A 26487-nucleotide genomic window follows, 5' to 3' on the forward strand; every position below is an offset into this window, starting at 1 on the left:
ATCGCCTCAGTAAAGGTGTAGTGTCCCCTAGGAGAGCCCACGCGTCCACACACACACACACACACACACACACACACACACACACACACACACACACACACACACACACACGAACTCGACCATCTGGTATTTGTTTAGAGAGAGAGAGAGAGAGAGAGAGAGAGAGAGAGAGAGAGAGAGAGGAATTTTATTTGCGAATTGATAATGTTAACAAAAACAACAACAGCAAGAAGAAGAAGAGGAGAGGGAAGAACAAGTGGAGAGGAAGAGGAGGAGGAAGAGGAGGAAGAGGAGGAGGAGGAGGAGGAGGAGGAGGAGGAAGGGAGGAAGAGGAGGACAACAATAGCAAAATTAAGTGAATGTTGTATTGTGTGTGTGTGTGTGTGTGTGTGTGTGTGTGTCTGTCTGTCTGAATGTATGTATGTGTGTAGCGGGTGTATTGATTTTTCTTGTAATAACGTGGAGGCGGCTGGGAACCACCCCTAACCTCTCCCCCTCACCTCTCCCCTCACCCCCTCACCTCTCCCCCCCACCTCTCTCCCTCACCTCTTCCCCCTCACCTCTCCCCCCTCACCCCCTCCCTCTCCCCTCACCTCTCCCCTCACCTCTCTCCCCTCACCTCTCTCCCCTCACCTCTCCCTCCCCCTCACCTCTCCCCCTCACCTCTCCCCCCTCACCTCTCCCCTCACCTCTCTCCCCCTCACCTCTCCCCTCACCTCACCTCCCCTCAACTCTCTTCTCCTCCCCCACTCCAGCATCTGAGAGAGGAGGAGGAAGGGGGTGAGGAGGAGGGGGACGTGGGGTGGGGGAGGGCTGATGAAGGAGTCTTAGGGACACAGAGACATTGTCTTGCTAACCACTCCCTCCTCCCCCTCTCCTCCCTCTCCCCCTCTCCTCCCTCTCCTCCTCTCCCTCTCCCCCTCTCCCCTCTCCCCCTCTCTCCTCCCCTCCCTCTCCCCTCCTCTCTGGGGTAATTTAGTGAGGCGTGTAAAGGGGTGAGTGGGGGTCAGGGGGGGAATGCAGTGTTTGTGTGAGAGGGGAGATTAGGGTGTCAGTGTCATGTGATGGTGTCAGTGTCATGTGATGGTGTCAGTGTCATGATGGTGTCAGTGTCATGTGATGGTGTCAGTGTCATGTGATGGTGTCAGTGTCATGTGATGGTGTCAGTGTCATGTGATGGTCTCAGAGGAGTGTCATAGGAGATAGTTAGTTTGTCCAGTGTATACGTGTAATTAGGTAGTTTATCTAGTGTACCTGTAATTGGGTAGTTTAAGGTACATAGATGGTACAGGTTAATTAATCATAGCTGTTGGCCTGAGAATTTATGTTACGATCTTGTGAAGTAGCTGAGAGAGAGAGAGAGAGAGAGAGAGAGAGAGGAAAAAATAAATAAAAGAATGAAAGAAAGAGAGAGAAAATATGTAGATAATGCCGAGAAAAAAATATCCCATCAGAAGTGTGTAATGAAGAAGCCTGACTGTAAAACGAGACGACAGGCAACACACTTCATTAGATTGCATTCGAGTCAGGTGTAAACTTATCTTCCCTCCGTTTTTATTTTCTTCACAATTACTCTTGACCTTTGATGTTTTTTAACCTGGGGAAAAAAAACCCTTGTAAACTCCACTGGTTGTCTTGGTAACGGCCTGACATCGTAGCTCGTCCTTGGGTGATGTGAATCGATTTTATTTCCACGTATATCAAAATTTATTCTCGTATATCGATTTTTTTGGTTCATATATCGAAATAATTTATCATGTTTATAGATTTATTAGAATATTGAATGTTTATTATATATATTGAAGTTACGGTGAGTTTAGAATCATATAGTAATTAATTTTCTTTCAGTTCTTGACCTCTATATTGTTCCACTACACACAGGAGCTTTAATTAACACGAGGAAGAGGTCGCTGGCGCCATTATTAGCCTCGTTATGGGTTTACTCGGGGACATTACTCCTTTATATTGACATAGAGATACTAATTGCCAGCTACGGTGATCACTGCTAATGTAATGGTGTGATACTGGTACTTCTATTACTGATGATGCTATTAGTGCTATTATTAACCAGTCTTTTACTATTATTATTATTAGTAGTAGTAGTAGTAGTAGTATTGAGTAGTAGAAGTAGTAGTAACGATATTAGTAGTAATAGTAGAAGAAAAAGTAGTGTGCGTGTGTGTTTGTGTGTGTGTGTGTGTGTGTTTGGTCGATGTCACTTCCTTAAGATATATTAAGAAAGTTTCCTCAGTTCCCCCTTCAAGTTGGTCCTCTCCACATTTTCTTTCTCTCCTTCCTCTCGCTACAAATAATATGGCTGACTGTTGTGAGTTTCAGCAGAGTAGAGAAGAAAATGTGGGACTGTCTCACGTGAGGTCAAAATGGCGGCTGATTTACACTGAGACTCTAGATTTTCTGTTTTGTGTTAGTTAAGGGTTAAAATTTGCTACTTTCCTCCCTTTAAGTGTTCCTTGTGTTCCATTCCGTGTTCCTGGTGTTCCATTCCGTGTTCCTGGTGTTCCATTCCGTGTTCTGGTGTTCCGTTCCGTGTTCCTGGTGTTCCATTCCGTGTTCCTGTTCATTCCGTGTTCCTGGTGTTCCATTCCGTGTTCCTGGTGTTCATACGTGTTCCTGGTGTTCCATTCCGTGTTCCTGGTGTTCATTCCGTGCCGGTATTCCATTCCGTGTTCCTGGTATTTCCATTCCGTGTTCCTGGTGTTCCATTCCGTGTTCCTGGTGTTCTTATACGTGTGTAAGAGCCTATAACCCATCCACCTGCCTCACCCCTGCTACTTGAGCCAGTGCTGTAAGGGCTGTTGTCTGTGAGCGAGTAAGACGTTGTGCCTGTGCGTGCTGTGTTATATGTGTGTTTTATCTTCACTCTTTGCTGTTGTGGTTATCTGAAATAGTGTCGGTCTGTACTGTCTGTCTGTCTGTCTGTGCCTGTCTGTCTGCTGTCTGTGCCTGTCTGTCTGTCTATGCCTGTCTGTCTGTCTGTCTGTGCTGTCTGTCCGTCTGTCTGCCTCGTTGTCTGTCTGTCTGTCTGTCTGTCTGTCTGTCTGTCTGTGTCTGTCTGTCTGTCTGCCTGTTCGTCTGTCTGTGCCTGTCTGTGCCTGTCTGTCTGTCTGTCTGTCTGTCTGTCTGTCAGTCTGTCTGTCTGTCATTGTTCAGTGTTCACAACTTAAAAAAAGTTGTTGTTGTTATTATTATTGTTTTTGTTGTTATTATTATTGTTATTGTTATTATTATATTATTGTTGTTATTAAGTTATTGTTGTTGTTATTTATTTGTATTTGTTGTTGTTGTTGTTGTTGTTGTTGTTGTTGTTCCTCCTCCCTTCCTAATTTATCCCCCTCTGTTTTAGCCTCTAGGTCATTCTTTAACTAATATATTAAAACCAATAATGAATGCCACACAAACCCTATATAGTTTTTATTCATAATTTATCGTTTATTTTTCATATGTGTTTTCATGACTGACTGACTGACTCACTCACTCACTGACTTGACTGATGTATTCCAACTGCATGTGTGGATATTCTTCGTATGTAAGATTGAAGTTGAAACCCTACCCTGCCCCCCTGCCCTGCCCTGCCCCCACCCCTGCCCTGCCCTGCCCTGCCCCACCCTAACTACCGCCATCCACCCACCCACCGCCCATCCCACCCTACCCCACCCCACCCTACCCTACCCACCCTACCCCACTCCCACCCTACCTTACCCTACCTTATCCTACCCCACCCTACCCTACCCTAACATTAACACACACACAATGCTCTCAATTACTTTCAGCTAAATACTTTTCCTCTGATACTTACCAAGGAAAGGCGACCAGCTGCCCCAAACTTTCTACCCTTTATTATTTCTTTTCTGGTCACTTTCCCCAACTCTTTACCTGTCGGAACTACCAACTACTACCACCACCACTACCACTTCTACCACCACTACCACTTCTACCACTACCACTTCTACCACTACCACTACCAACTTCTACCACCACCAACTACCACTTTCTATACCACCCCACCAACTACTTCTACCACTAACTACCACTATTCTACTAACTACTACCACGCTATCACGTTAACCAAAATTTATCTTTGTAATTCATTTTTTTTCTCCTATTTCATCCAACGAAAAGAAAAACAGGAAATTAAGATAATAAACGAGAGCTTAACGAGATCAGTGTTGGACAGTAACGAGAGAGGGAAGAGAGGTGGGGTGAAAATGGTGATAAATTTATAAATGGAAGTACAGGGCGTGAATAGATATGATTCAATGTTATACAAACCGTAAATAGATATAAAAATAATGTTATACAAACCGTAAATAGATATAAATTAATGTTATACAAACCGTAAATAGATATAAAAATAATGTTATACAAACCGTAAATAGATATAATTAATGTTATACAAACCGTAAATAGATATAAAATTAATGTTATACAAACCGTAAATAAATACAACAAATCTAAATAATACAAACTGGAAGTAAAAATTTATTACATACGAATTACATAAATATGAATTAATATAAATTTACGTAAAACAAATTGGATATGCCGTAACACAACTGTTAAATAGATGGAAACTATTTAATATTAATCTCAATAATACAAACTGGAAATAATGATGAATTCCTACAAATGATACGAACTGGAATTAATATCTTCAACACAATCCGGAAATGAAAAGGAAACAGGGTAGAACAAACTAATAATGTTAAGCTGAAATAAATAAAATAAGTAATAATAAACAATAAATATATAGAAATAGACCTAAATAAATAAAAGTATAATGAGATAAAATAAAGGGATAAATAAGTGGACTATAAACGTAATGAAAAGACACGAATATAAAAAAACACGAAAAACAAAACAGCATCGCGATAATTCACAATTGCTCACAAAAAATAATTAATTACTAAGAATACGAACAATTACTTAATAAAATTTAGAAGAAAAAAAATAATCTCGCTAATTAATAAAGTTTTAATTTCAACTTGATGAAAATTAATTTGATATTTATTTTTTTTAATCATTAGTGAAAGTTAGGAATAAGGTTACGTCAATAAGGCGTAAGTGATCGCAATATTGGTTCATGTTTTTGTTGATATCTGACCTGACCTGACCTGACCTACATTCTCCTGACCAAACCTACATTTCTACCACCCCATGATACTCGTCTGACCACTCGCCTAATACTCCTAACTACTCCCTGTACCACCTGCCTGACCTGACCCTATGAACCTTGTCTACTCCCTGACCACTCGCCTTGATACTCGCCTGACCACTCGCCTGATCTGACTATACTACTCTCTCCTGACCACTCGCCTATGATACTCGCCTGACCACTCGCCTATGATACTCTACTCCCTGACACTCTCCTGACCTGACCTGACATGACCTACACTCTCCTGACCTGACCTGATATGACCTAACCTAACTAATGAAAATACTCGCCTATGATACTCGCCTGTACTACTCGCCAATGATACTCGCCTGTACTACTCGCCAATGATACTCGCCAATTATACTCGCTAAATTATTATTTTTCCACTATTTTACGGGTATCATTAGGTCATACTCCCACACTAACTACCAATTCGTGCAAATTTCGCTCAAACAAGCCCCAGTCTGTTTGCTCATTCGTGGGACCAATTTGTAAACAATGGGGCCATTTATCTGTAGCCAAAAAAACACGCGTATGTATTTTTATTCATATTTATTTATTTATTTTTATTTTATTTTTTATAATTCTGTGGTATTTGGGAGGTGGAGAGGGTGTGGGGGGAGAGTGGGGGGGTGAAAGAAAGAGGGGGTGGGGGTGGGTGGGGGGGTGGGTGTGTACAAGAATAAATTATCAAACTTAAAATATTCACATTTTTCTTATTCTCTTCAATAAACCAGATTTACTCGACTAGATAAACCTGTATTTGTTCGTTTCTTTGTTCATTGGTTTATGTTGACGTTTAATGATGTGTTTGTGTGTTCATTTGCAGCCCCGCCTTATCACTCCCGGCATAAGGTTCAAGCCACCAGCTGGAACTACGCTACGACCAATGAGGAGGAAGATCCCCGCTCCATTGACCAATCAGAGCGCTACGTTGATCTCAGCTTCGCGCCGCCCTACAAGCCGCCGCCAGAAGGCTATAAGGTCAGAGGTCATACGATAAATATGGATTAATAAATACGTAATAATGATGGAATTGGGTAGATAACGAGAGGGATAATAATAGGGATAAATGAGAATACCTGGGACGATTGATAGGTAGGTTGGCAAGATAGGTAGGTAGGTTGGCAGGATAGGGAGGTAGGTTGGCAGGATAGGGAGGTAGGTTGGCAGGATAGGGAGGTAGGTTGGCAGGGTAGGGAGGTAGGTTGGCAGCGTAGGGAGGTAGGTTGGCAAGATAGGTAGGTAGGTTGGCAGGATAGGGAGGTAGGTTGGCAGGATAGGGAGGTAGGTTGGCAGGATAGGGAGGTAGGTTGGCAGGGTAGGGAGGTAGGTTGGCAGCGTAGGGAGGTAGGTTGGCAGGGTAGGGAGGTAGGTTGGCAGCGTAGGGAGGTAGGTTGGGAGGGAGATGGGAGTGAAGAATCGTGCAGGGTCCTAGGAGGAGGGAGGGGGGGGGACTCGTTGCCTGGGACACGGCAACTTTCCGTGACCTCCTCCTCCTCCTCCTCCTCCTCCTCCTCCTCTTCTTCTTCTTCTTCTTCTTCTTCTTCTTCTTCCTCCTCTTCCTCCTCCTCCTCCTCTTCCTCCTCCTCCTTAACTTCAGTTGGTTATAGTGAAGTATTTAGGTTAGGTTAGGTTAGATTAGTCTTACAGGTGATATGTTTTAAATCATTTTTTGCAGGTCTAATGGGCCCCAGTCCTATTGGGCCCCAGTACTAGTGGGCCCCAGTCCTATTACACCTCACTCCTCATAGGTTGTCTTAATGGCTCCCAATCCTAATAGGCCCGACTCCTAATGGCCCCCTGTTCTAATAAGGTCAAACCAATTTAGTAGTATTTGGGCCCATTAGGACTGGGGCCCATTAGGACTGGGGCCCATTAGGACTGGGGGCCATTAGGACTAGGGCCCATTAGGACTAGGGCCCATTAGGACTGGGGCCCATTAGGATTAGGGCCCATTAGGACTGGGGGCCATTAAGATACCTTGTCGAATTTGGGATAACTAGGAAGTTTAGCTGTTATATATAAAGTAAACTCATAGATGTTAAGAAAGGTAAACTGACAGGTGTAAACTAACAGGTGTAAACTGACAGGTGTAAACTAACAGGTGTAAACTAACAGGTGTAAACTAACAGGTGTAAACTGACAGGTGTAAACTGACAGGTGTAAACTAACAGGTGTAAACTGACAGGTGTAAACTAACAGGTGTAAACTAACAGGTGTAAACTGACAGGTGTAAACTGACAGGTGTAAACTGACAGGTGTAAACTGACAGGTGTAAACTAACAGGTGTAAACTGACAGGTGTAAACTGACAGGTGTAAACTAACAGGTGTAAACTGACAGGTGTAAACTGACAGGTGTAAACTGACAGGTGTAAACTAACAGGTGTAAACTAACAGGTGTAAACTGACAGGTGTAAACTGACAGGTGTAAACTAACAGGTGTAAACTGACAGGTGTAAACTGACAGGTGTAAACTAACAGGTGTAAACTAACAGGTGTAAACTGACAGGTGTAAACTAACAGGTGTAAACTGACAGGTGTAAACTAACAGGTGTAAACTAACAGGTGTAAACTGACAGGTGTAAACTAACAGGTGTAAACTGACAGGTGTAAACTAACAGGTGTAAACTGACAGGTGTAAACTAACAGGTGTAAACTAACAGGTGTAAACTAACAGGTGTAAACTAACAGGTGTAAACTAACAGGTGTAAACTGACAGGTGTAAACTAACAGGTGTAAACTAACAGGTGTAAACTGACAGGTGTAAACTAACAGGTGTAAACTAACAGGTGTAAACTAACAGGTGTAAACTGACGGGTGTAAACTAACAGGTGTAAACTAACGGTGTAGGCGAAGCAGGTGTAAACTAACAGGTGTAAACTGCGGGTACAAGCGGACTGCCTGGCTGGACATGGACGGGGTTTCAGGTGTGTGTCAACAGCCGACGTCTGGCCTCCTCATTCAAACATGGACAAACGTGGTACAGGTGTGTGTGTGTGTGTGTGTGTGTGTGTGTACGTGCGATATTCCAGGTCACCTACCATCTCCCAGGTCACATTGAACAACTAGACAAAATACTGGCTCTTCCCCCTCCTCTTTCTCCACCCCCCTTCCTCCCCCCCCCCCTTCACTCCCCTGCAGCCCGCTCAGTTTTACCAACTCTGTGATAATTCTCTTTGATATGTTAGTTTTTCAAGTTGTTTTCGCGTGAGTGTTTGTGTGGCGGAGGTCATTAATATGGCAGGTCTTTGAGTCCTTGATTAGCCAGCGTCAGGCCCCCCCACCCTCTCTCTCTCTCTCTCTCTCTCTCTCTCTCAAGCAGGGTAAACTAACTCATTCAGGAGAACCACATTACTGGAACCCCGAGTGCACTTTCCTTTCTCGTCTTTGAAAAATCATGGCACTGCAATGTCCTTTCCTTTGTAAATAATAATAATAAAGAATTATCTAAAGGCTATGAATAAATTATATTAGTTTTTGTGTAATAAGAATGGATATATGTTTCTCACTATGAGGGGGATGACAAGGGCTTACAATTATGGCAATTATTCCTTATAAAGTCGATAGATAAGAAAAGTCTTTATTCTAAGGTAAATTACATGAATTATTGATGTATAAAATTTAGTTACCATGAATAATAAATGGAAATTATTCATTATTTACTTCAATAATAGGGGTAATTTTGTTCAGTCCACAGAGTCATGTTAAAAGACTTACTCAAATTTTCGTCTCCCTTGTTAATTAGCCTCCTGTAGTTTGGTACAATTAAGCTTTGTTATTTTTACGTCTCTTGGTTGTTACTAGTTGTAGCTCCTTAACTCTCTCTCTAAACACACCCCAGCTTATTTCACCTCAAAATTAACCATCCAAACAGTAATCTAACCTAACATATGGGAACATTAACCTAACCTAACCCTTAATTTAACAGAACCACGGAGGCTGATGAGTCGTTTAGATAAAAATAAAATTGTAGTGAAGATTAAAACCGTAGATGAAAAACTGCCAGATAATGTCTATTCATTTTTAATATTTTTTTTCCTAATATATTGCTGCAGTTTCTATAATGCCATGTATTTTTATTATTTTTTTTTACAATTTTTGGTTACATTTTTTATCTGTTGAATAATCGGAATTATATCAGTGTCAAAATAGGACTAGTGGTCAATTTTAATAATAATAATAATGATGACTTAATCCCCATGAGTACGTTAACTTAACCTCTTGAGTACGATCATTTAAAGTCTTGAGTATGATAACTTAGCCCCATTGAGTACGATAAGTGACCCTTTAATATGATAACCATTTGAGTACGTTCACTTAACCTCTTGAGTACGATAATTTAAAGTCTTGAGTATGATAACTTAGCCCCCTTGAGTACGATAAGTTACCCTTTAATATGATAACCATTTGAGTACGTTGACTTAACCTCTTGAGTACGATAATTTAAAGTCTTGAGTATGATAACTTAGCCCCCTTGAGTACGATAAGTGACCCTTTACTATGATAACCATTTGAGTACGTTGACTTAACCCCTTGAATACGATAACTTTAACCCTTCAATGAATAACTTTAACCCTTCAAACAATAACTTTAACCCTTCAATCAATAACTTTAACCCTTCAATCAATAACTTTAACCCTTCAATCAATAACTTTAACCCTTCAATCAATAACTTTAACCCTTCAATCAATAACTTTAACCCTTCAATCAATAACTTTAACCCTTCAAACAATAACTTTAACCCTTCAAACAATAACTTTAACCCTTCAAACAATAACTTTAACCCTTCAAACAATAACTTTAACCCTTCAATCAATAACTTTAACCCTTCAATCAATAACTTTAACCCTTCAAACAATAACTTTAACCCTTCAATCAATAACTTTAACCCTTCAATCAATAACTTTAACCCATTGAATACAACAACACGCAAATATTAACAAAATACCGACATCACCATCAGTATTGTTCATTAATTATTTTTCCCCCTAAAAATACATTATAAAATACCAAGTGAAAATAACTACAAATAAAGTGGAATATATTTTTTGGTCTGGTCCACAATACAACTTTTACCACTTAATGGGGAAAAAAGTTAATTGGCTGCCATGACTTGAATACTAAAACAGCCTTAGTCTTGTTGTATAGTTATTGACAAGTTCTGTATTTGTGGATTTTAAGCTTAAATTAATGTGTATATTGATGGTAAATTATCCTTGTCTGTCAGTATATATTTTTTTGAAATATAATAATTATTTGGTTAGTCATTTTAATAAGAGAATTGATATGTATTATAAACTTGTGTATGTATGTACTGTATGTATGTATGTATGTATGTATGTATGTACTGTATGTATGTATGTATGTATGTATGTATGTATGTTTCCACTGATACTATATAATGTTACAGCAACTCCGTGTATGAAAATGCCAATGAGACAAACAGTGGTGCCAGTCCAACCCAACCCAACTACGCCCACCCGACTCACGCCCATGGTACGCCCGCTCCCTCCAGCCCAGCCTGTCAACCCGCCCCCAGCGACACCAAGAAGGTACACTTTAATCTGGCGGGGACGCAGGGTCACGGAGGCCCTCCTGACGAGCGTGTGTGTGAGGCCAGGAACGAGGAGGTAGGAGCTGTCACACGGCTTGCTCACCCCCAACCCCACCTCCAGTACCACCCTGCATGACCCCTCCACCCCCTAGCACCCAACTGCTCTACCCCACACACCAGGGCACCTCTAACCACACACCAGGGAAGATCACTACCCCACACACCAGGGCACCTCTCTTCCCACACACCAGGGGACATCACTACCCACACACCAGGGCACTCTCTAACACCACACACCAGGGCACCTCACCCACACACCAGGGGATCACTACCCACACACACCAGGGCACCTCTCTACCACACACCAGGGGAGACCACTACCCACACACCAAAGCAGTCTCTGGCCTGAATAACACCAGGGGAGATCAACTACCCCACACACACCAGGGGACATCACTACTCACACACCACACCTCTACCCACACAACCAGACATCACTACCCACACACCAGGGGCACCTCTCACCCACACACACCAGGAGATCACTACCCACACACCAGGGCACCTCTCTACCCACACACACCAGGGGACTACCCCACACACCAGGGGCACCTCTCTGCCCCACCACCAGGGGACATCACTACCCCACACACCACTTGAGGCACCTCTCTACCCACCCCACACCAGGGGACATCACTACCCACACACGGGGCACCTCTCTCCCACACACCAGGGAGATCACTACCCACACACCAGGGCACCTCCACACACACCAGGGACCACTACCCACACACCAGGGGGCACCTCTCTACCCCACACACACACAGAGTCCACCCACACACCAGGGGCACCTCTCTCAGGGGGAGATCCCACACACACCAGGGCACTCTCCCCACACACACCAGGGGCACCTCTCTACCCCACACATCAGGGATCACTACCCACACACTGCCTCTCTACCCCACACCAGGGAGATCACTACCCACACATCAGGGCACCTCTCTACCCCACACACATCAGGGGAGATCACTACCCACACCAGGGACACCTCTCTACCCACACACCAGGGCACCTCTGCACCCCTCACCAGGGGTCATCACCCACACATCAGGGGCCTCTACCCACACATCAGGGGGAGATCACTACCCACACACCTCAGGGCACCTCTCTCACTTCACCCACAACACCAGGGGCACCCTACCTCACACACCAGGGGGAGACCACTACTACCCACACACCAGGGGGAGATCACTCACCCACCAGGGCACCCCCACACACCAGGGGAGATCACCACCCACACACCAGGGCACCTCTACCCACACCAGGCACCTCACCCACACACCAGGTCACCAGGGCAATCTCACCACAACACACCAGGGGCCTCTCTACCCACACACCAGGGGCACTACCCACCCACACACACCAGGGCACCCCACACACCAGGGGAGATCACTACCCACACACTAGGGGCACCTCTCTGCCCACACACACAGGGGCACCTCTACCCACACACCAGGGCACTGCCTCTCTACCCCACACCACACACACAGGGGCACCTCTCTACCCCACACACCAGGGGCACCTCTCTACCCACACCAGGGGCACCTCTCTGCCCACACAGGGGCACCACACTACCCCCCACCAGGGGCACCTCACACCACACACACCAGGGGGAGATCACTACCCACACACTACTACCTCACCTCTCTCCCCCACACACCAGGGGGAGATCACTACCCACACACTAGGGGCACCTTTCTACCCACACACCAGGGGGAGATCACTACCCACACACCAGGGGCACCTCTCTACCCACACACCAGGGGGAGATCACTACCCACACACTAGGGGCACCTCTCTACCCACACACCAGGGGGAGATCACTACCCACACACTAGGGGCACCTTTCTACCCACACACCAGGGGGAGATCACTTGCCGCAGGTGCCGCAGCATGAGCCGCATGGTCGTTGCTGCACCTCCTCCCATCCAGCGCCGTCCTGAGCAGTCTGTAGCTCGCTCGCTCAGCAGTCTGTAGCTCGCTCGCTCAGCAGTCTGTACCTCGCTCATGCAGTTCTTGTACACCTTCACTAATGCCTGCTGGTGACTGCTCATGTACTTCCTGGTTGGTCAGCCTCAGTGTTGACCTTGCCAGAGCTTGTTGCCCACTGGTCTGTCTGCTAAGATGTCTAGTTCTCATATAGACTTTTGTTAGTTATTGAAGAGTTGATGGTATGAGTGATGACTCGATTGTAGTATTGTGAGGGATAGGTCCTTCTCTCCCTCCCTCTCACACCTCTGTCTATTTTAGCATCCCTAGTAAGATATTTTGACTAATCATTACCCAATCATAACCGAGCTGGTCCTCTCCTGTTCATTTTTGATTGGTCAGATAGGCCCCAATCTTAACTCACTCGAATTTATTGGTTTAAAATCGTGTGGTTTAGGACTATTCATAACTAGGGTATATTGACCCTTTAACTCTATTCAGTCTTGAAGTGAATATATATACAGTATAGCTTACTGTGTATTGGTATTTCCGAATGATGTAAATTTATCCTTACAAAGTTGTTCAGCTGTGAGGTGAATTTATGGCTGACTGGGCAGTTCATGGTAGTTGTATCATTAGCTGATTTGAGGTCACTGATTTTGTTTGGTATATATACAGTATTTATATATTGGTGTGTGTGTGTGTGTGTGTGTGTGTGTGTGTGTGTGTGTGTGTGTGTGTGTGTGTGTGTGTGTGTGTGTGTGTGTGTGTGTGTGTGTGTGTGAGAGTGAGTAAATGATAAATTGGTGGTGCTGTGAGTGCATGATACATTGGCACTGCTGCTGCTGTCATTGTGTGAGTGCTCGCAGGCAGTAAAGATCACCAGCAGAGGAGATTATATACCTACTAACACACCACCAATCAGGTATTTCTTCTCGGCTAAGTTAACCATCGACTAATACCACTCGCACATTGAAGAGCTACAACCGAGATGACAGAAATGATATTATTTGTCGCCCAAAGCACCACAGCCTCGCATGTTGCCCTCATATATAACTAACACATGCACACCCTAACTTAGCTGCCCACTAACATGATATATCAGGCATGAACGAGCCCCTATCACCTGCGAGTAGTTGCAATTCACTCGTATGCTTTACCCATTTAGATAATACTGTAATGTCCTAATGATCCAGATTTGGTTTATTATAGTATAGCCATTTAGTAATCAATCTATCATACACTGACATATTAATTTAGACTTATTTTCACTCATTAATTTGGGATTTTTTCTGGGTAGAATTCATACCAGATATAAAAAATTAATAACTCAGTTTGTAAGGTAACAAACTTGAATACATTAAAGTCAAGGACGTGTTATATATAAATATAATTGTACGTGTAGGATAAGGCAAAGCAATTAGACCCATTTAAATATAGAAGGTAAATACATAACATAGTAATTTGTAATGACTCGTATGGTTATGTTATTTAAATATCATCACTTTATTCTTGTCTGGTAATTGAACAGATAATAAAACCAATCCTCTATATATTAAAACTGCTTAAAGTGAAGAATATTAATACCTAATGAAATGAAAATGTTAAACACTTATTAAGATGTAAGTTATTAGTGTATAATACTGTCGACTTGGCCCACAGGTGATTAAGCGTGTGGCGGAACTACAGCAGCTGGTGGAGGATGCTGAGAACTACCTGAGCGATGCGGACGGCGAGACTACCGAGACGGAGAGCGTTCGATCGGACCAATACGGCAGACTCAAACACTCTGACTCACTCCTACTTCTAACCCAGGTAAACTGACTCACCCCAGGTAAACTGACTCACCCCAGGTAAACTGACTCACTCCAGGTAAACTGACTCACTCCAGGTAAACTGACTCACTCCAGGTAAACTGACTCACCCCAGGTAAACTGACTCACCCCTACTTCTAATATTACTACAGTAGTGCTGGCTTTGCTACTCATATTAAACAATCACTAGCACTACTTTACTCTATATTTACCTAATGATAATAATGGTTTATGTGTCTTAGTACGGGTATCGAAAACCTAGTAAGAGTGTCTTTCTAGTTTACAATTTGACCGTGTGAAGTATTCTGTTTAATTTTACGATATATAGTATCTGTGTAATGTAGGAAGCTTTCATGCAGTATTATCTTTTACTTATGCTTCAATGACCGAGACACAGTTCTTATCACTTTATCTCCCACACAAGGTCAGGTTATGTCCCTCAAGAATCATTGTAAGAGAGAGTATTACAAGGTTGTACATATGATTACCCTTGGGTTATATTTTATAGTCTTTAACCCCTTACAAAAGTGATCTACAAGATTAGTATACCAGGCTACCTGTCTGAATCTGTCATGCCCAGGAAGGTGTTTGTGATCTGAGACAGGAATACTATCCTATCAGATAAGTGTGAATTGCTGCTCATGAATTTGGTCACCCAGTAGAAGTAAGTTTATAAAGCAAACTTAACCCCAGCTTTATAGTTGGTTCAAAAGCCGATGAGTCAACAGGTGTGCCAGGACGAGCCCCGAGCCGGTGCGCTTGATGTGAACCCGTCGGTCATAAACTTAGGTTACCAACTTTATTCCACATATTTTCCCAGCCTCTGATGTACTGGAGCCTGGGGTCTGCTGCGCTTCTTATGATTTTCCAAGGATAAGTGAGGGTTGTAACTTCCACATATGCTGACAGCACAGAATTTTGCCTCATAGCTTTTTATACATGAATGTTTTTTGTTTATGAAGTGAATGGTATTTTGTGGCTCACCTCCCACCTAGTATATTTACTGTGTAAGTGTTAATAGTTTGTGTATAAGTCTAGTGCAGAAACACAGGAAGGAATGTGTGGTCTCCCCAAAAAGTATCATCACACATGGAGTTGGTGTGATTCTAGGCTTTCCGAGCAACGTTACTCTACCCGTTTTTTAATAGTTGGTAGCTCTACTGTACATCCACGACCTTTGAGCACGAATGAGTACATATATGTTTTTGAATGATGTGAATCCTCCGAGGCTTCAGATCACAAACTGTATTACGTGAATCGGAGTGGATGTCGCAAATGGACACCAACGTCATGTCAGTCATTAATGGGATCTTACATCGAATGGAGTGAGGAATTATTGGGGAGACATAACAAGATGAGAGAGGTGCTATTATCGGCCATCACAACGAGGGTATACGTAACGGGGAGATAGCACGGGAAACTGGGTTAAGCGACCCCGCACAGTATGACGATGCGTTAGGCACCATGAAACAACTGGTGACACACTGAAACTTAGAACCACTAATGCCTTACTATAGGAGGACGGGGAGCTCTGTTGCCTGCAAGTCACTTGATTTGAAACCTTATTTCAGTGTTAAGCCAATGCCATTACATATCGGTAACATGGCAGATCTCATAATATGAAGTACTATTTGCTTAGTCACTTCGTAATTAGACATATCGTGAACAACATGAGTAGGCTATTGTGAAACTCAGTATGAATGAAACATCATTAGTACAATGATCTAGTGGTTAAATATCTCATTTATGACATTCAGAAGCATTTCCATTTAATTTATATCTGTATATCAGTGTTATTGTAATCATGAGTCAGTGGCCTGTTTACATTTGCCTTGCTTCTACGATACTTATATTAATATTGCTTAATGGATTTGTTGTTATATTGAAGTATCTACAGCAGCAGGTCACCACCGCCTCCCTCAGTCCTACCCACCATCTGTAGCTGTTGCTGATGTGGTGAACAGGAGTATCAACTTATGCTGATGCACTGGGGATCACATCAAACTATTTTGTCTTGTGTTTCAAATTGTAACGATAGAAAATGAACTGATACTTTTTGGGGGACCGTACATACTGTGTTGTATGGTTTTTTGTTTTTGTTTTTTTTGAGGGGGGAGCAATTTTTCTTGAAGAGGTGAGAGCTGGCCAAGCAGTAGTTAGTTTTTTGGAATGTTTTTATTATACAAGAATAATATTTTTTTGTTGAAGACAAAGCTTTTTAAGTACAGTATACCGTACTGTACGACTTTTCTCGTACCGTTTTCATAAAGATAATTTTTACGCTGTTTTTTGTTTTTCTCTGCAGTGGACAATATTTTTTGTGGCAACTATAAGTTTTTAACATGTGGTGTTTACACAGGGTCAGAAGCTATTGCCAAACGGCGAGGTAGTGGAGAGTGAAGAACGCTCGGGCAGTGACACGGACTCCCAGTCGACACCCACCCAGAGTCCGGCGCATAAACCCGGTGAGCCAACACCCTCACGTTGTTACTGACATGTCTGGTCCCGTTCCCGACAGATTTATGTGTTCATCTTTTCCCTCAACAGATGAGAGAGAGCAGCTGGTTGTCACGCCAACAGTTAACTCTGACACTGTTGGAGACATTTGTGTATGACTGCCACAGTTTAACTGTGGGAGGTACTTCCCTATGGCTTCATTAAGAGATGTTTCAATTTGGAACATTAAGATTCTTTCTTTTGTAATTCATGCCGGTGGGACTGACATTTATATCACGAGTACTGCTTCCTGAACTCTTCACTCGGCTGCCTTAAATCTCGGGCACATACTGTATGTTACCCATTTTGAAATACTAAAAAGAAATTAATTTGTACCATATATGCTCGATTAACCGACCACATATGGGGGGAAGGGGCCGACGGATATTCCGAAAGGTCGGTTAATAGTACATAAAGTACCTTCCCCTAACCTACCTCATTTAATTCCCTCTATTCATTTTTTTCATTTGCCATTCATATTTCAATAGAATTTGCTTTAAAAGATTAACCACTTTAGTAAATAAATATGAACCAGCACAGAAACCGTGAGTAAAAAATGGAAAAGTCAAAGAACATATGTCATCACAAAAATTGTGAGCAAGTCCCAGGTTGCTGATCTGACTTTCTACCTCATTTACACACAATTGCAGGGTCTCAATTGTTTCTCTTACTATTGACAACACAACATACATATATTGTTTCTCATTATTGATATTTTTCTAATTTTTGCATTTATTTATGGTTCTTTATTACTATTATTATTATTATAATCATTATCATTATCATTATTAATATTATTACATTATCACCCCCCAGGCCCCGATGTGGGTCAGTGACCTGTGCCCAGGTGGGCTAATCCCAGTGAAAAAAAAATAAATAAAAAATAATAGGAGTTCGGGATTGACGGTTAATCCGAAAGTCGGTTAATCGAGGGTCGGTTAATTGAGGTTTTACTGAATTTAGCTGTTTGTGTGGTGTATATATTAATTTTATATTTGTAAAAATTTTGTTTATTCAGTTGCAAGGTTTTGTGCTTTTGTTTCTCCCTTGCATTAAAAGTTCAATAGATATAGATTTTTATTTATTTATTTATAAGTTTCTGGCTTAACATTCCACCCAGGTCAACATTATTCAGTACTACAGTGACAACATAGAACAGTGTAACAGCAACAGTACATGAAACCATTTCCTTCTCGACAGCTGCCAAGCCTCCGCAACGTCCCTCATCGGTCCTCAAGCCAAGCGGGTCATCCTTTGGCCTACACTCCCCAGACAACCTGCCCATCACCATGCAGAGTCGTGAAGATGACATCAAGGCGCTCATCAAGCAGCTGGAGGACAACTCTGGTCTGCCCTACGCATTCGCAGAGGGCACGCTGTATCTTGACCCAGACATCATTGACCTCACCATGATCCCGCCCCCCATCACACCAGACGAGGTCAGCTATCACTCGCTGCTAGTGTCATTCTTATATTCGAATGATTATTATTTAAAAGATTGTTAGTTGTTTCACCCAGGTTGTGAATATTAATCTTAAGTAACTCCCCAGGTGGTTGAGAGAAGTTTCCTACTAACTCACTGTACTGTAATGCAGTGTTTGACCAACGATCAATCTTTATATGTCGGGCTACAATTAAAAACACCCTCAGGTTTAATTTCCATATTGCAATCTCCAAACTGTTATGACTTTTATAAACATTGAGAAACATATTTTTTCTTCAGGATGGTGCCAAGGTCTTCCCTCCCCAAGTCAGCACGCCACCTACACCTTTTGCGGACCGGGAGACACTCGAGAAGGAGTTGAAAGCCCTGGAGCAAGACCTTGGTAATCTGAGGTCACTCGCCAACCCCAGCTGGTTTGAGCATGATTCTCTGGCCAGTTGTTCCGATTCCACTGTCACAGGTCAGTTATCATTATTGTGGATCCTATCATACGATACGCGTTTTCATTTTGCTCTACCACGCTACTATCAGATTATTTAAGGCCAAAGGAAAGTGCAGTTAACACACACAACACAGTGCAGTAGAAGAAGGAAGTTTGTGTAATAGGATTTCTCTGTTTATACATCTAGTAGTGTCTAATAAGTGCAATACCCTATTAGTAAAATCATTAATACACTCAGGCACATTTTTACCATGATCATACTGTCAGATATGTGAGTTGTTATATTACCCTAATTATTTCGAGACAAGGGGTCAAGATATTAATAGTAGATAAGTAAAAACAAATTTGTAATAAACAGTCATGAGTGTAGGACATGGTTCATCTCTTACAGTACCACCCGAGTCAGTCAGTCATTTGGCATAAAGTAAAGATTGTCCTCTGATGACTTCCCAAGGTAAAAAAGTAATAAAAAACACCGACTTTACTTGTTCCAAAAATGTGTAGTGGCCCCCTTGAACCTATTAAAAGTAGATTTGCTTAAAATCCACGTGTTCTGAAACAAAATGTGTCACATTAATGAGTTTCTGAGGGAGTTCAGCTTGGATATCCTCTGTGTAACTGAAACGTGGTCGAGTGAATCAGACATCAACATTACCCGTAGTGCTCTTCCCAAGACACATCTCTTGTTCACATTCCCAGACTTGTTGGAGGAGCTCTAGATGGCACAATGGTTCCTTTTGCCTTGCCTTAAGGTATTTGTTATAAATATTTTCCACTGAAATAAAAACCAGCATTGGGTCTTGAGCCTCGTCTTACATGTGTCCAGCAGGAGCAAGTGACACGGAGGACAGCACCTCCCTGAGCAGCCTCAACACCAGCATCGTCTCCAGTGACTCCGTCTTCTCCCCACTGACCGGAGGAGCGGTAGTCAACAAAAGCTTGGGTGGCAACGGAGGAGTGAGGGGTCCAAGCTTCACCTTGGCCGCCCTACGCCAGCTCGGCATTCACTTAGAGGAGGGCGAAGATATAGATTCCTTCATTGCAAACCTTACCATTCCTCCACCACCTGAAGGAGCTGTGGTAAGTAGTGTAGTGATTATACATTCATTATAATGCTGCTGTTTTTATCCTTTTTTTGATGACTATACAGTACATGAAACTCCAAGATATTCCTTTATTTACAAATAGAGAATTGTTCTGTATATACGATGCCGTTTACATATGCAGGACCTTCAGACGTGCGCGGAGAACCGTAAGATGGGGAACGAGTACGACATCTCTGCGTTTATTATCCCGCCGCCTCCAACCTCGGACGAGAAGGACAACAGGTCGTCCGACATTATACGGAGACTGTACGAAGCCAAAGAAGGAATCAGTAGGGTGAGTTGTTGTCAGGTTCATCTAATTTTCTACAATTAAATGCAATACTGTATTACTATAAGTGTACTGTGGAAGTGTTTGTCTGAACTAAATGAATTTGTTTCTGTTCATAGATGTTATTGATTTACCGTACAGTGTACAGTAACATACATCGTCGTGTAAGAAGATTACCGCACTCTGTAATAATTAGTTATGGGTTTATAATAAATACTGTACAGTATTGTACTATACAATACAGTGCTTAGGAAAACAGGGAGGCCATTTAAAATCACATTTCCTGATGATATGTATGACTCTCAGGTTGTTTATCCCTTTAAGCAGGAGTGTCACTCTAGGTGTTTTAGTATGGGTAATGTCAGACAGTGTTTTCAGGCTGGAGAAATGTGTTACTCAATGGGTTAAAATGGTTGAGTTTTATTGTGATTTCTTCTGTAGTAAAAGAATACTGTTAATTTATTCATTTATCATTCCACCACTTAAAAGTTTATTAGCTGCTGGGCCAGTTGGTTTGTTATGAACATTATTGTCCAGTGTTAGGTGTTCGTACAGGAAGAAATCTGTCGTATTTGGTAGTGTCGCTGGATAACACCCTTCTCATGTGTGTCTCGGCCAGGACTCAAACCCGTGATATATACTGCATAGTTGTGAGAGATACACTCATTACTGCTGTACCAGCAAATGTTTGTTTTACCTAAAGTATTTGCTGTTAGTTCTTTCTTTCTGAGTGTATATCACATGCAGTACTGTAGGAGGTATTTACTTTAAGATATAATTTTTTAGTACAAAAATGACCTAAATTGGGTTATCGTTACAGATGGTGTGCGAGGACAACAGCGACACGGAGGTCGGGGAGAAGGACCACGACATCGGCGAGGTGCGCGTCAGCTCGGAGACGATGGCCAAGCATGCCAATCTAGCGGGGAAGGTCGCATCTCTGCAGAGGCGCTTCGAAGTTCCTCCCAGGACTGCCTACGGCAGTCCGCCTAACTCTAGTGCCTCCGTAGACAATCGTCAGTTGCTACTGAAGCTTAGCAAAGAAAACTCTCATTCCCCAAGTGATTCTTCGGGTTATGACAGTCTGAGATCAAATAATTCTAATGTAGGACATGAACTGGATGTGAAATTGGCACAGGCATTAGAGGAAAATGATAAGATGTTCAAAAGTTTCGACACTCTTAAAAGAAAACAAATGACGAGTGCCAAAAATACCAGCGGAAGTCGGGAGAGCGGTAACGAGAGCGGCGACTCCAAGCAGCCGTCGGTCATGGCCAGAGTACGAACCTTCAGCTCCGGGGGAAACTGGACCACCTCTTCTCTTCAGCGACCGTCGACGCTTCAGCGCCAAATGACAGTGCCAACCAGTAAGGCAGAGGGAAAAGAGGAGGACTCTCCACCTCCCCCTCCTCCACGAACGCCCATCACACGAACCGGCACTCTGACTAACCCAAAGAAATCCAAGCCTTCTCCTCCCTTGTCAAAAATCCAGAGAAGTATATCTATGAGCACGGGTAACCTCTCCAAGTCCGCCTCTCAAGACGACATGACGAGTCACGCCAGCTACGACACCATCCTGAAGTCGCCCACCAAGAGCACCAAAGCCTCGGCCTCCAGCGAAGACGTCAGCCAAGCCAAAGCCTCCCCGGGGTCCCCTTCCAAACAAAGCGTAGCCTCCAGTAACGATTCTCTCACGTCGTCCTCCAGTATGGCGACCGTCAAGTCGGCCTCGCTCAAGAGCCTGGACGACGAAGATCCTCCAGAATTGCCTCCGAGGAACGGCTCCAAAGCCGCCACGAAACCTCCACTTCCACGAAGCTCATCACAGGTGAATTCCTCTACTGAAGAATTACTCTTAAAATTTGCAATAAATTTCTAAACATCATTAATGAACTACAGCTCAGCCAGTCTTGAGTTCACCTGCCTTGTTTAATTGTTTTTTGTTATTATTTTTTATACATAACTGTCCTGCTAAATGAATTGAAGCAGATGATAACTGACAGCAATGAAGATGTAGTACTAAAGTGGTTTGGAACAGCAATGATGGAGGTGAATATATTCTCTCTTTTTGGGAATTGGAAAAGAAATAGATTTTATGTACTGATGTGTTTAATTCTTTATATGATGGTAGTTAAGGTTTTATATTCTGATGCTGAAGCAATTTGCACACACACACATACACAGAGGTGAGAGATTTGAGATAAGATGTGGAAGAGACAGCTAAGAGTGAAACATGGATACAATATGAAATAAAGAGGAGATTAGAGGGAGATAAAGGTTGTATTATGAGAAGTTGGTAAATGTAACAGCTGAGAGAGAGAGTTATCCTGTTTAACACTGAGAGAAATAAAGATTCAATGTGATAAAAGCAAACTTAAAAGAGAGGAAACGGTTAGATGGGATTTCTTTAGTAAACATATTGGAACTGTCTATTTACCTAGAAAAATACGGAATAATGATGTTATCAATCTTGTTTTTAATAGAATAACAAAAGTATATTGATTATGTTTAATAGAGAAACAATAGAATGATAGAGGGAAGATTTTGAGATATAAGGTAATATAATTGTAGGAAAAGTATATTAGTGGAAGAAAAGTTTGGAACCAGACTTGGAAGAGATTATGTGGGTCACTTTTTTAATTAAGGAGAATAGTTCTTATATGTAAAATTATCTAATGAAATCGATAATGTTTTTGTGATATTTAAGGACCCGGATAGAGTCGTTAGAAAAGCAATATAGGAATGTTAGAAAATGTATTAGATAAATGGGAAAATACTGGTTGTTGTCTATAGGCAGTTTACTGTATGTGAGGGAGAGGAGAAGTTGTTGCTGGTGAAAGTAAGACTATAGTAGGATATGTAATGTCACCATGAATGTTTGGTGTTTGCCAGGATGGGATGATAATTGAGGTTGATGTGGTTGGTTGAGTAAAGAAAATTGTATACTGTATGTTAATAAGTTTGGTTGATTGAAGAACTGGAGAAAGTTTGTGTGTGTGTGTGTGTGTGAATTTTAATAAATAAAATTTCTCTTCCTCAGGACAATGTGAAGGCAGGTATGCAGAACAAAAGCCTTCGTTCACCATCACCAGCACGTAAGGCAATAAGGAGTCCCTCGCCAGATAACTCGGAACGGCCACCCTCGGTGCCTTCCAGACTTCGGAAGCCACAGCTCAGCCCAACTACTACTCCTACGAATAATCTGCCAGGCACACACCGTCCGCGTTCTTCGGGCAAATTAACGGCTCCTTCCGGACCTACCGGCGGTAAGGCTCCCGCGAACAGTCCCACATCTCCTCGAGGGGGTACTCGCTCCCCCCAAAAGAGTCCCAAAGTCACTCGCAAGGCTGCCGGTGCGGAGGAACCGAAGCCTCGGCTCCCCGCCAAGAATGGTCAGTCGCCGGCTCGGAGAGTTCCCGCATCGCCGCCGGCCACCGCCAACGGCATCAAAAGTCCCGTGCGAACCGCCGACAAAAATTCCACGGCTTCGAGGCTGCCCAGACCGGATAATTCCAGTGTGGCTCTTAAAAACAGCCTGAACCAAGAAGTCGCTCCTCTGCAGACTTCCTCGCCAAAACTCTCTCCCAAAAACAAGACGGTCAACGGCAAGACTCCAAACGGGACGGATCCGGACGATTCCCTGGACTCCGGCAGCTTCGATCAAGATTCGTTAGAAGAAGCAGAAGACATCGAAGTGATGCCTCCGGCGTCTAGAGATGCCTTCCGCCGTTTTACGGGAGTGGTCGGCCAGTCCCTGAAGTCCTTGACGGAGATGGCAGCGACCTGCGCAGAAGCTCAGCGTTGCGGCGGCACCGCCACTCAAGACGAGGCAAAGTTCCAGGAGGCCAGAGAGACTCTCACCAGCGAATCGAGACAGTTCGTAACGGCCTCGAAGTTATTCGTCAAGTCGGCCACGGAATCCGAAGACACGTTATTGCAGTGTCTGTCGACGTGTATAAAGCTGATGCAGCGCATGGTGGACGTGACCCAGCAGGTGGTGCGGCACACGACCACGCCTCTCCAGACTCAGAACGTGGTAGTGAAGGTGAGGGACGTGGCCACCACCTACCAGTCCACCGTCCGGGCGGCGCTGTCCGCGGCGGGCCGCGGGATGGACCATCCTTCCATGAACACCCTCATGACTCAGGCCACCAACCTGGCCGGCGTACTCACCGCTCTCATGCGCACGCTCAGAGTGTTCAGCCCGTGAGATCCCCGACCGGTCGGACGTCGCAGAATCGTGTGCATTATCGTATTATTAAGATCGCTCTCGCAGTAAAGAGTTGCAAAAATCGCCATTGACAGTGCAATGAATGGAAACTTACAAAAGAGTACTTAATGTATTTACACGTTTGTAGATATAGAAACAAACCCGACACGCATAATGTCAATCGCCGTAGCCCGACCAGCTTCTGTAAATAACGATAGAAATCTCAGGTATTATGAACAGTCAGTGCGGAGGAGAGCGAGAGCACCGGCTCCAGAGTCGAGTGTCCGGTACGAGCGCGGACGAAGCTGGGACAGTCTGAGGGTGACGTAACAGTTAATAGAGTTGTATATTTCAATACATTGATATAACATAATTGTGTATAACATAATGCCTAACTTACCCACAGTCTCGTATTTGACTATAAATTTCCAAGTGGATGTTTGTATCTCAAATATACTTAATATAGCAGTTATTTCAGTTTTTTTTTATTATTATTCCAAGTTTGTCACTACTTGTAATTGTTCTCCAGATTTTTTTTATTTGTTGCATTTGTTATACAGTATAATTGCAACTTATGGTTTGCTTCCATTTTCCATTAATTTGTTCTTTGTCTTGTACAGTTTGAGGCCCCCTCCCCTCCCCCTCTCTTTCTTGGTGTATATAACTTCTGTACAGCAACAAAACTTGTCATGTCAGCCCCAGTTAGGAGTTGTAATTCAGTGTTTTTTTAGTGTAACTGCTGTATTTTCTGCTAAATATAGTGTTACATAGTATATCCCGTCTGTATCTTTATCCCCTTGTGTATCTACCTAATGGACCCTGGGAATATACTGTAGGGAGATACATCTAATAATAATAAACGGTTTATTGAAAGAGCTTGGCAGGCAGAAGGCTGAAAATATACAGTTCCTTAATTGGGGAATGGGTTTCGAATTACAAATAATATACAAATAACATAAGTGATATAAAGAAGATATATAATAACTAGATGGGGAAAAGCTCAAACTACAGTTCATTTCAACATAGTAACAGTGCAAGGAGTATTATTTACTGGGAGTGAATACACTAGTTTATTTCAAGTTATTGATAATTTTTACAATGGTTGGGACTGGGCTGTTCTTATAGCGATCAGTTCGTGCACGTATGGGCTGGATGCGGTTGTGGTGTCGAACAGCAATTCTCGGGCTAGGGATCTCGGGTGGTAGTAGGAGCCGGTGTCGAAGCTTCTTACCAAATTTGCAGATGAGGTCGTGGTGAGGGTCAGTGTGTTGAGGCCTTCTTGATATGTGGAGTAGGAAGGGGTGAGAAGTCTTGCATGCCCTCTTTTGCACTTTTTCTAGGTGTTTACGTTGTGGGGCATTTAGGGAGCTGTGAGGAATATTAGTGAAGTGTTAAACAATGAACGGTTTCTTGTATAGGAATGTTGTAATATAATGTGAATGACATTACAGTAATGGAGGTTGGGAGCACGTTACTGTAGTGGTAGTACTGTAATGAGTACAGTAGTAATTATGGTGAGGAACACTAGCAGTGGTGGAGGGTGTAGTAGTAGTACAGCTATACTTTAGGTAATAAGTTATGTTAATCTACCACCCAAGACGAGTGAGCTCGGACGAAGTGGCATATGGAGTTCCCAAACATCTGCAGTAGGAGTGGAGTGTTCCAGAAATGTTGCTGCCTACAGATTCAGGTGAGGAGCTACCAGTACAAGTGCCTAGTGGTTATGGAAAAGCTACTTCGAGTGGTCGGGGGAAATGTAGGGCGTTAGTGTTGTGCTGCAGATATTCCTCAGTAGCCAGATCAGGGGAACTACTGACCTCTCCCAGAACATGTACTTTGTTATATAAGCATTTTCCTTTCTAATCACTGTGGTACCAGGAATCTGGCCTCACAGAATTGTTCCAACATAATTACTGGCCACTAAACTACCATCTTTTCATTTATACCGATTATGAATTGGGAAGGGAAACATGACAAGAGTTGATGG

General features: G+C 43.0%; 1 protein-coding gene across 1 annotated transcript in view; it reads left to right on the top strand.

The window, feature by feature from the left end:
* LOC121855097 overlaps nucleotides 1-25275 on the top strand; it is a gene marked incomplete at its 5' end in the record, with an annotated part of 41859 nt that extends 16584 nt beyond the window's left edge. The window contains 11 exons of the mRNA XM_042349936.1: nucleotides 6003-6157; nucleotides 6928-6956; nucleotides 10588-10807; nucleotides 14383-14535; nucleotides 16894-16999; nucleotides 18231-18469; nucleotides 18754-18934; nucleotides 19743-19996; nucleotides 20144-20296; nucleotides 21111-22118; nucleotides 23331-25275. Of these exons, the coding sequence (XP_042205870.1) occupies nucleotides 6003-6157; nucleotides 6928-6956; nucleotides 10588-10807; nucleotides 14383-14535; nucleotides 16894-16999; nucleotides 18231-18469; nucleotides 18754-18934; nucleotides 19743-19996; nucleotides 20144-20296; nucleotides 21111-22118; nucleotides 23331-24500 (3668 nt within the window). The remainder of the gene's footprint in view (nucleotides 1-6002; nucleotides 6158-6927; nucleotides 6957-10587; nucleotides 10808-14382; nucleotides 14536-16893; nucleotides 17000-18230; nucleotides 18470-18753; nucleotides 18935-19742; nucleotides 19997-20143; nucleotides 20297-21110; nucleotides 22119-23330) is intronic.
* Nucleotides 25276-26487: the final 1212 nt, after the last annotated feature.

Source organism: Homarus americanus, unplaced genomic scaffold, assembly GCF_018991925.1.
Source record: "Homarus americanus isolate GMGI-L3 unplaced genomic scaffold, GMGI_Hamer_2.0 scaffold6565, whole genome shotgun sequence".
Lineage (NCBI taxonomy): Eukaryota > Metazoa > Arthropoda > Malacostraca > Decapoda > Nephropidae > Homarus > Homarus americanus.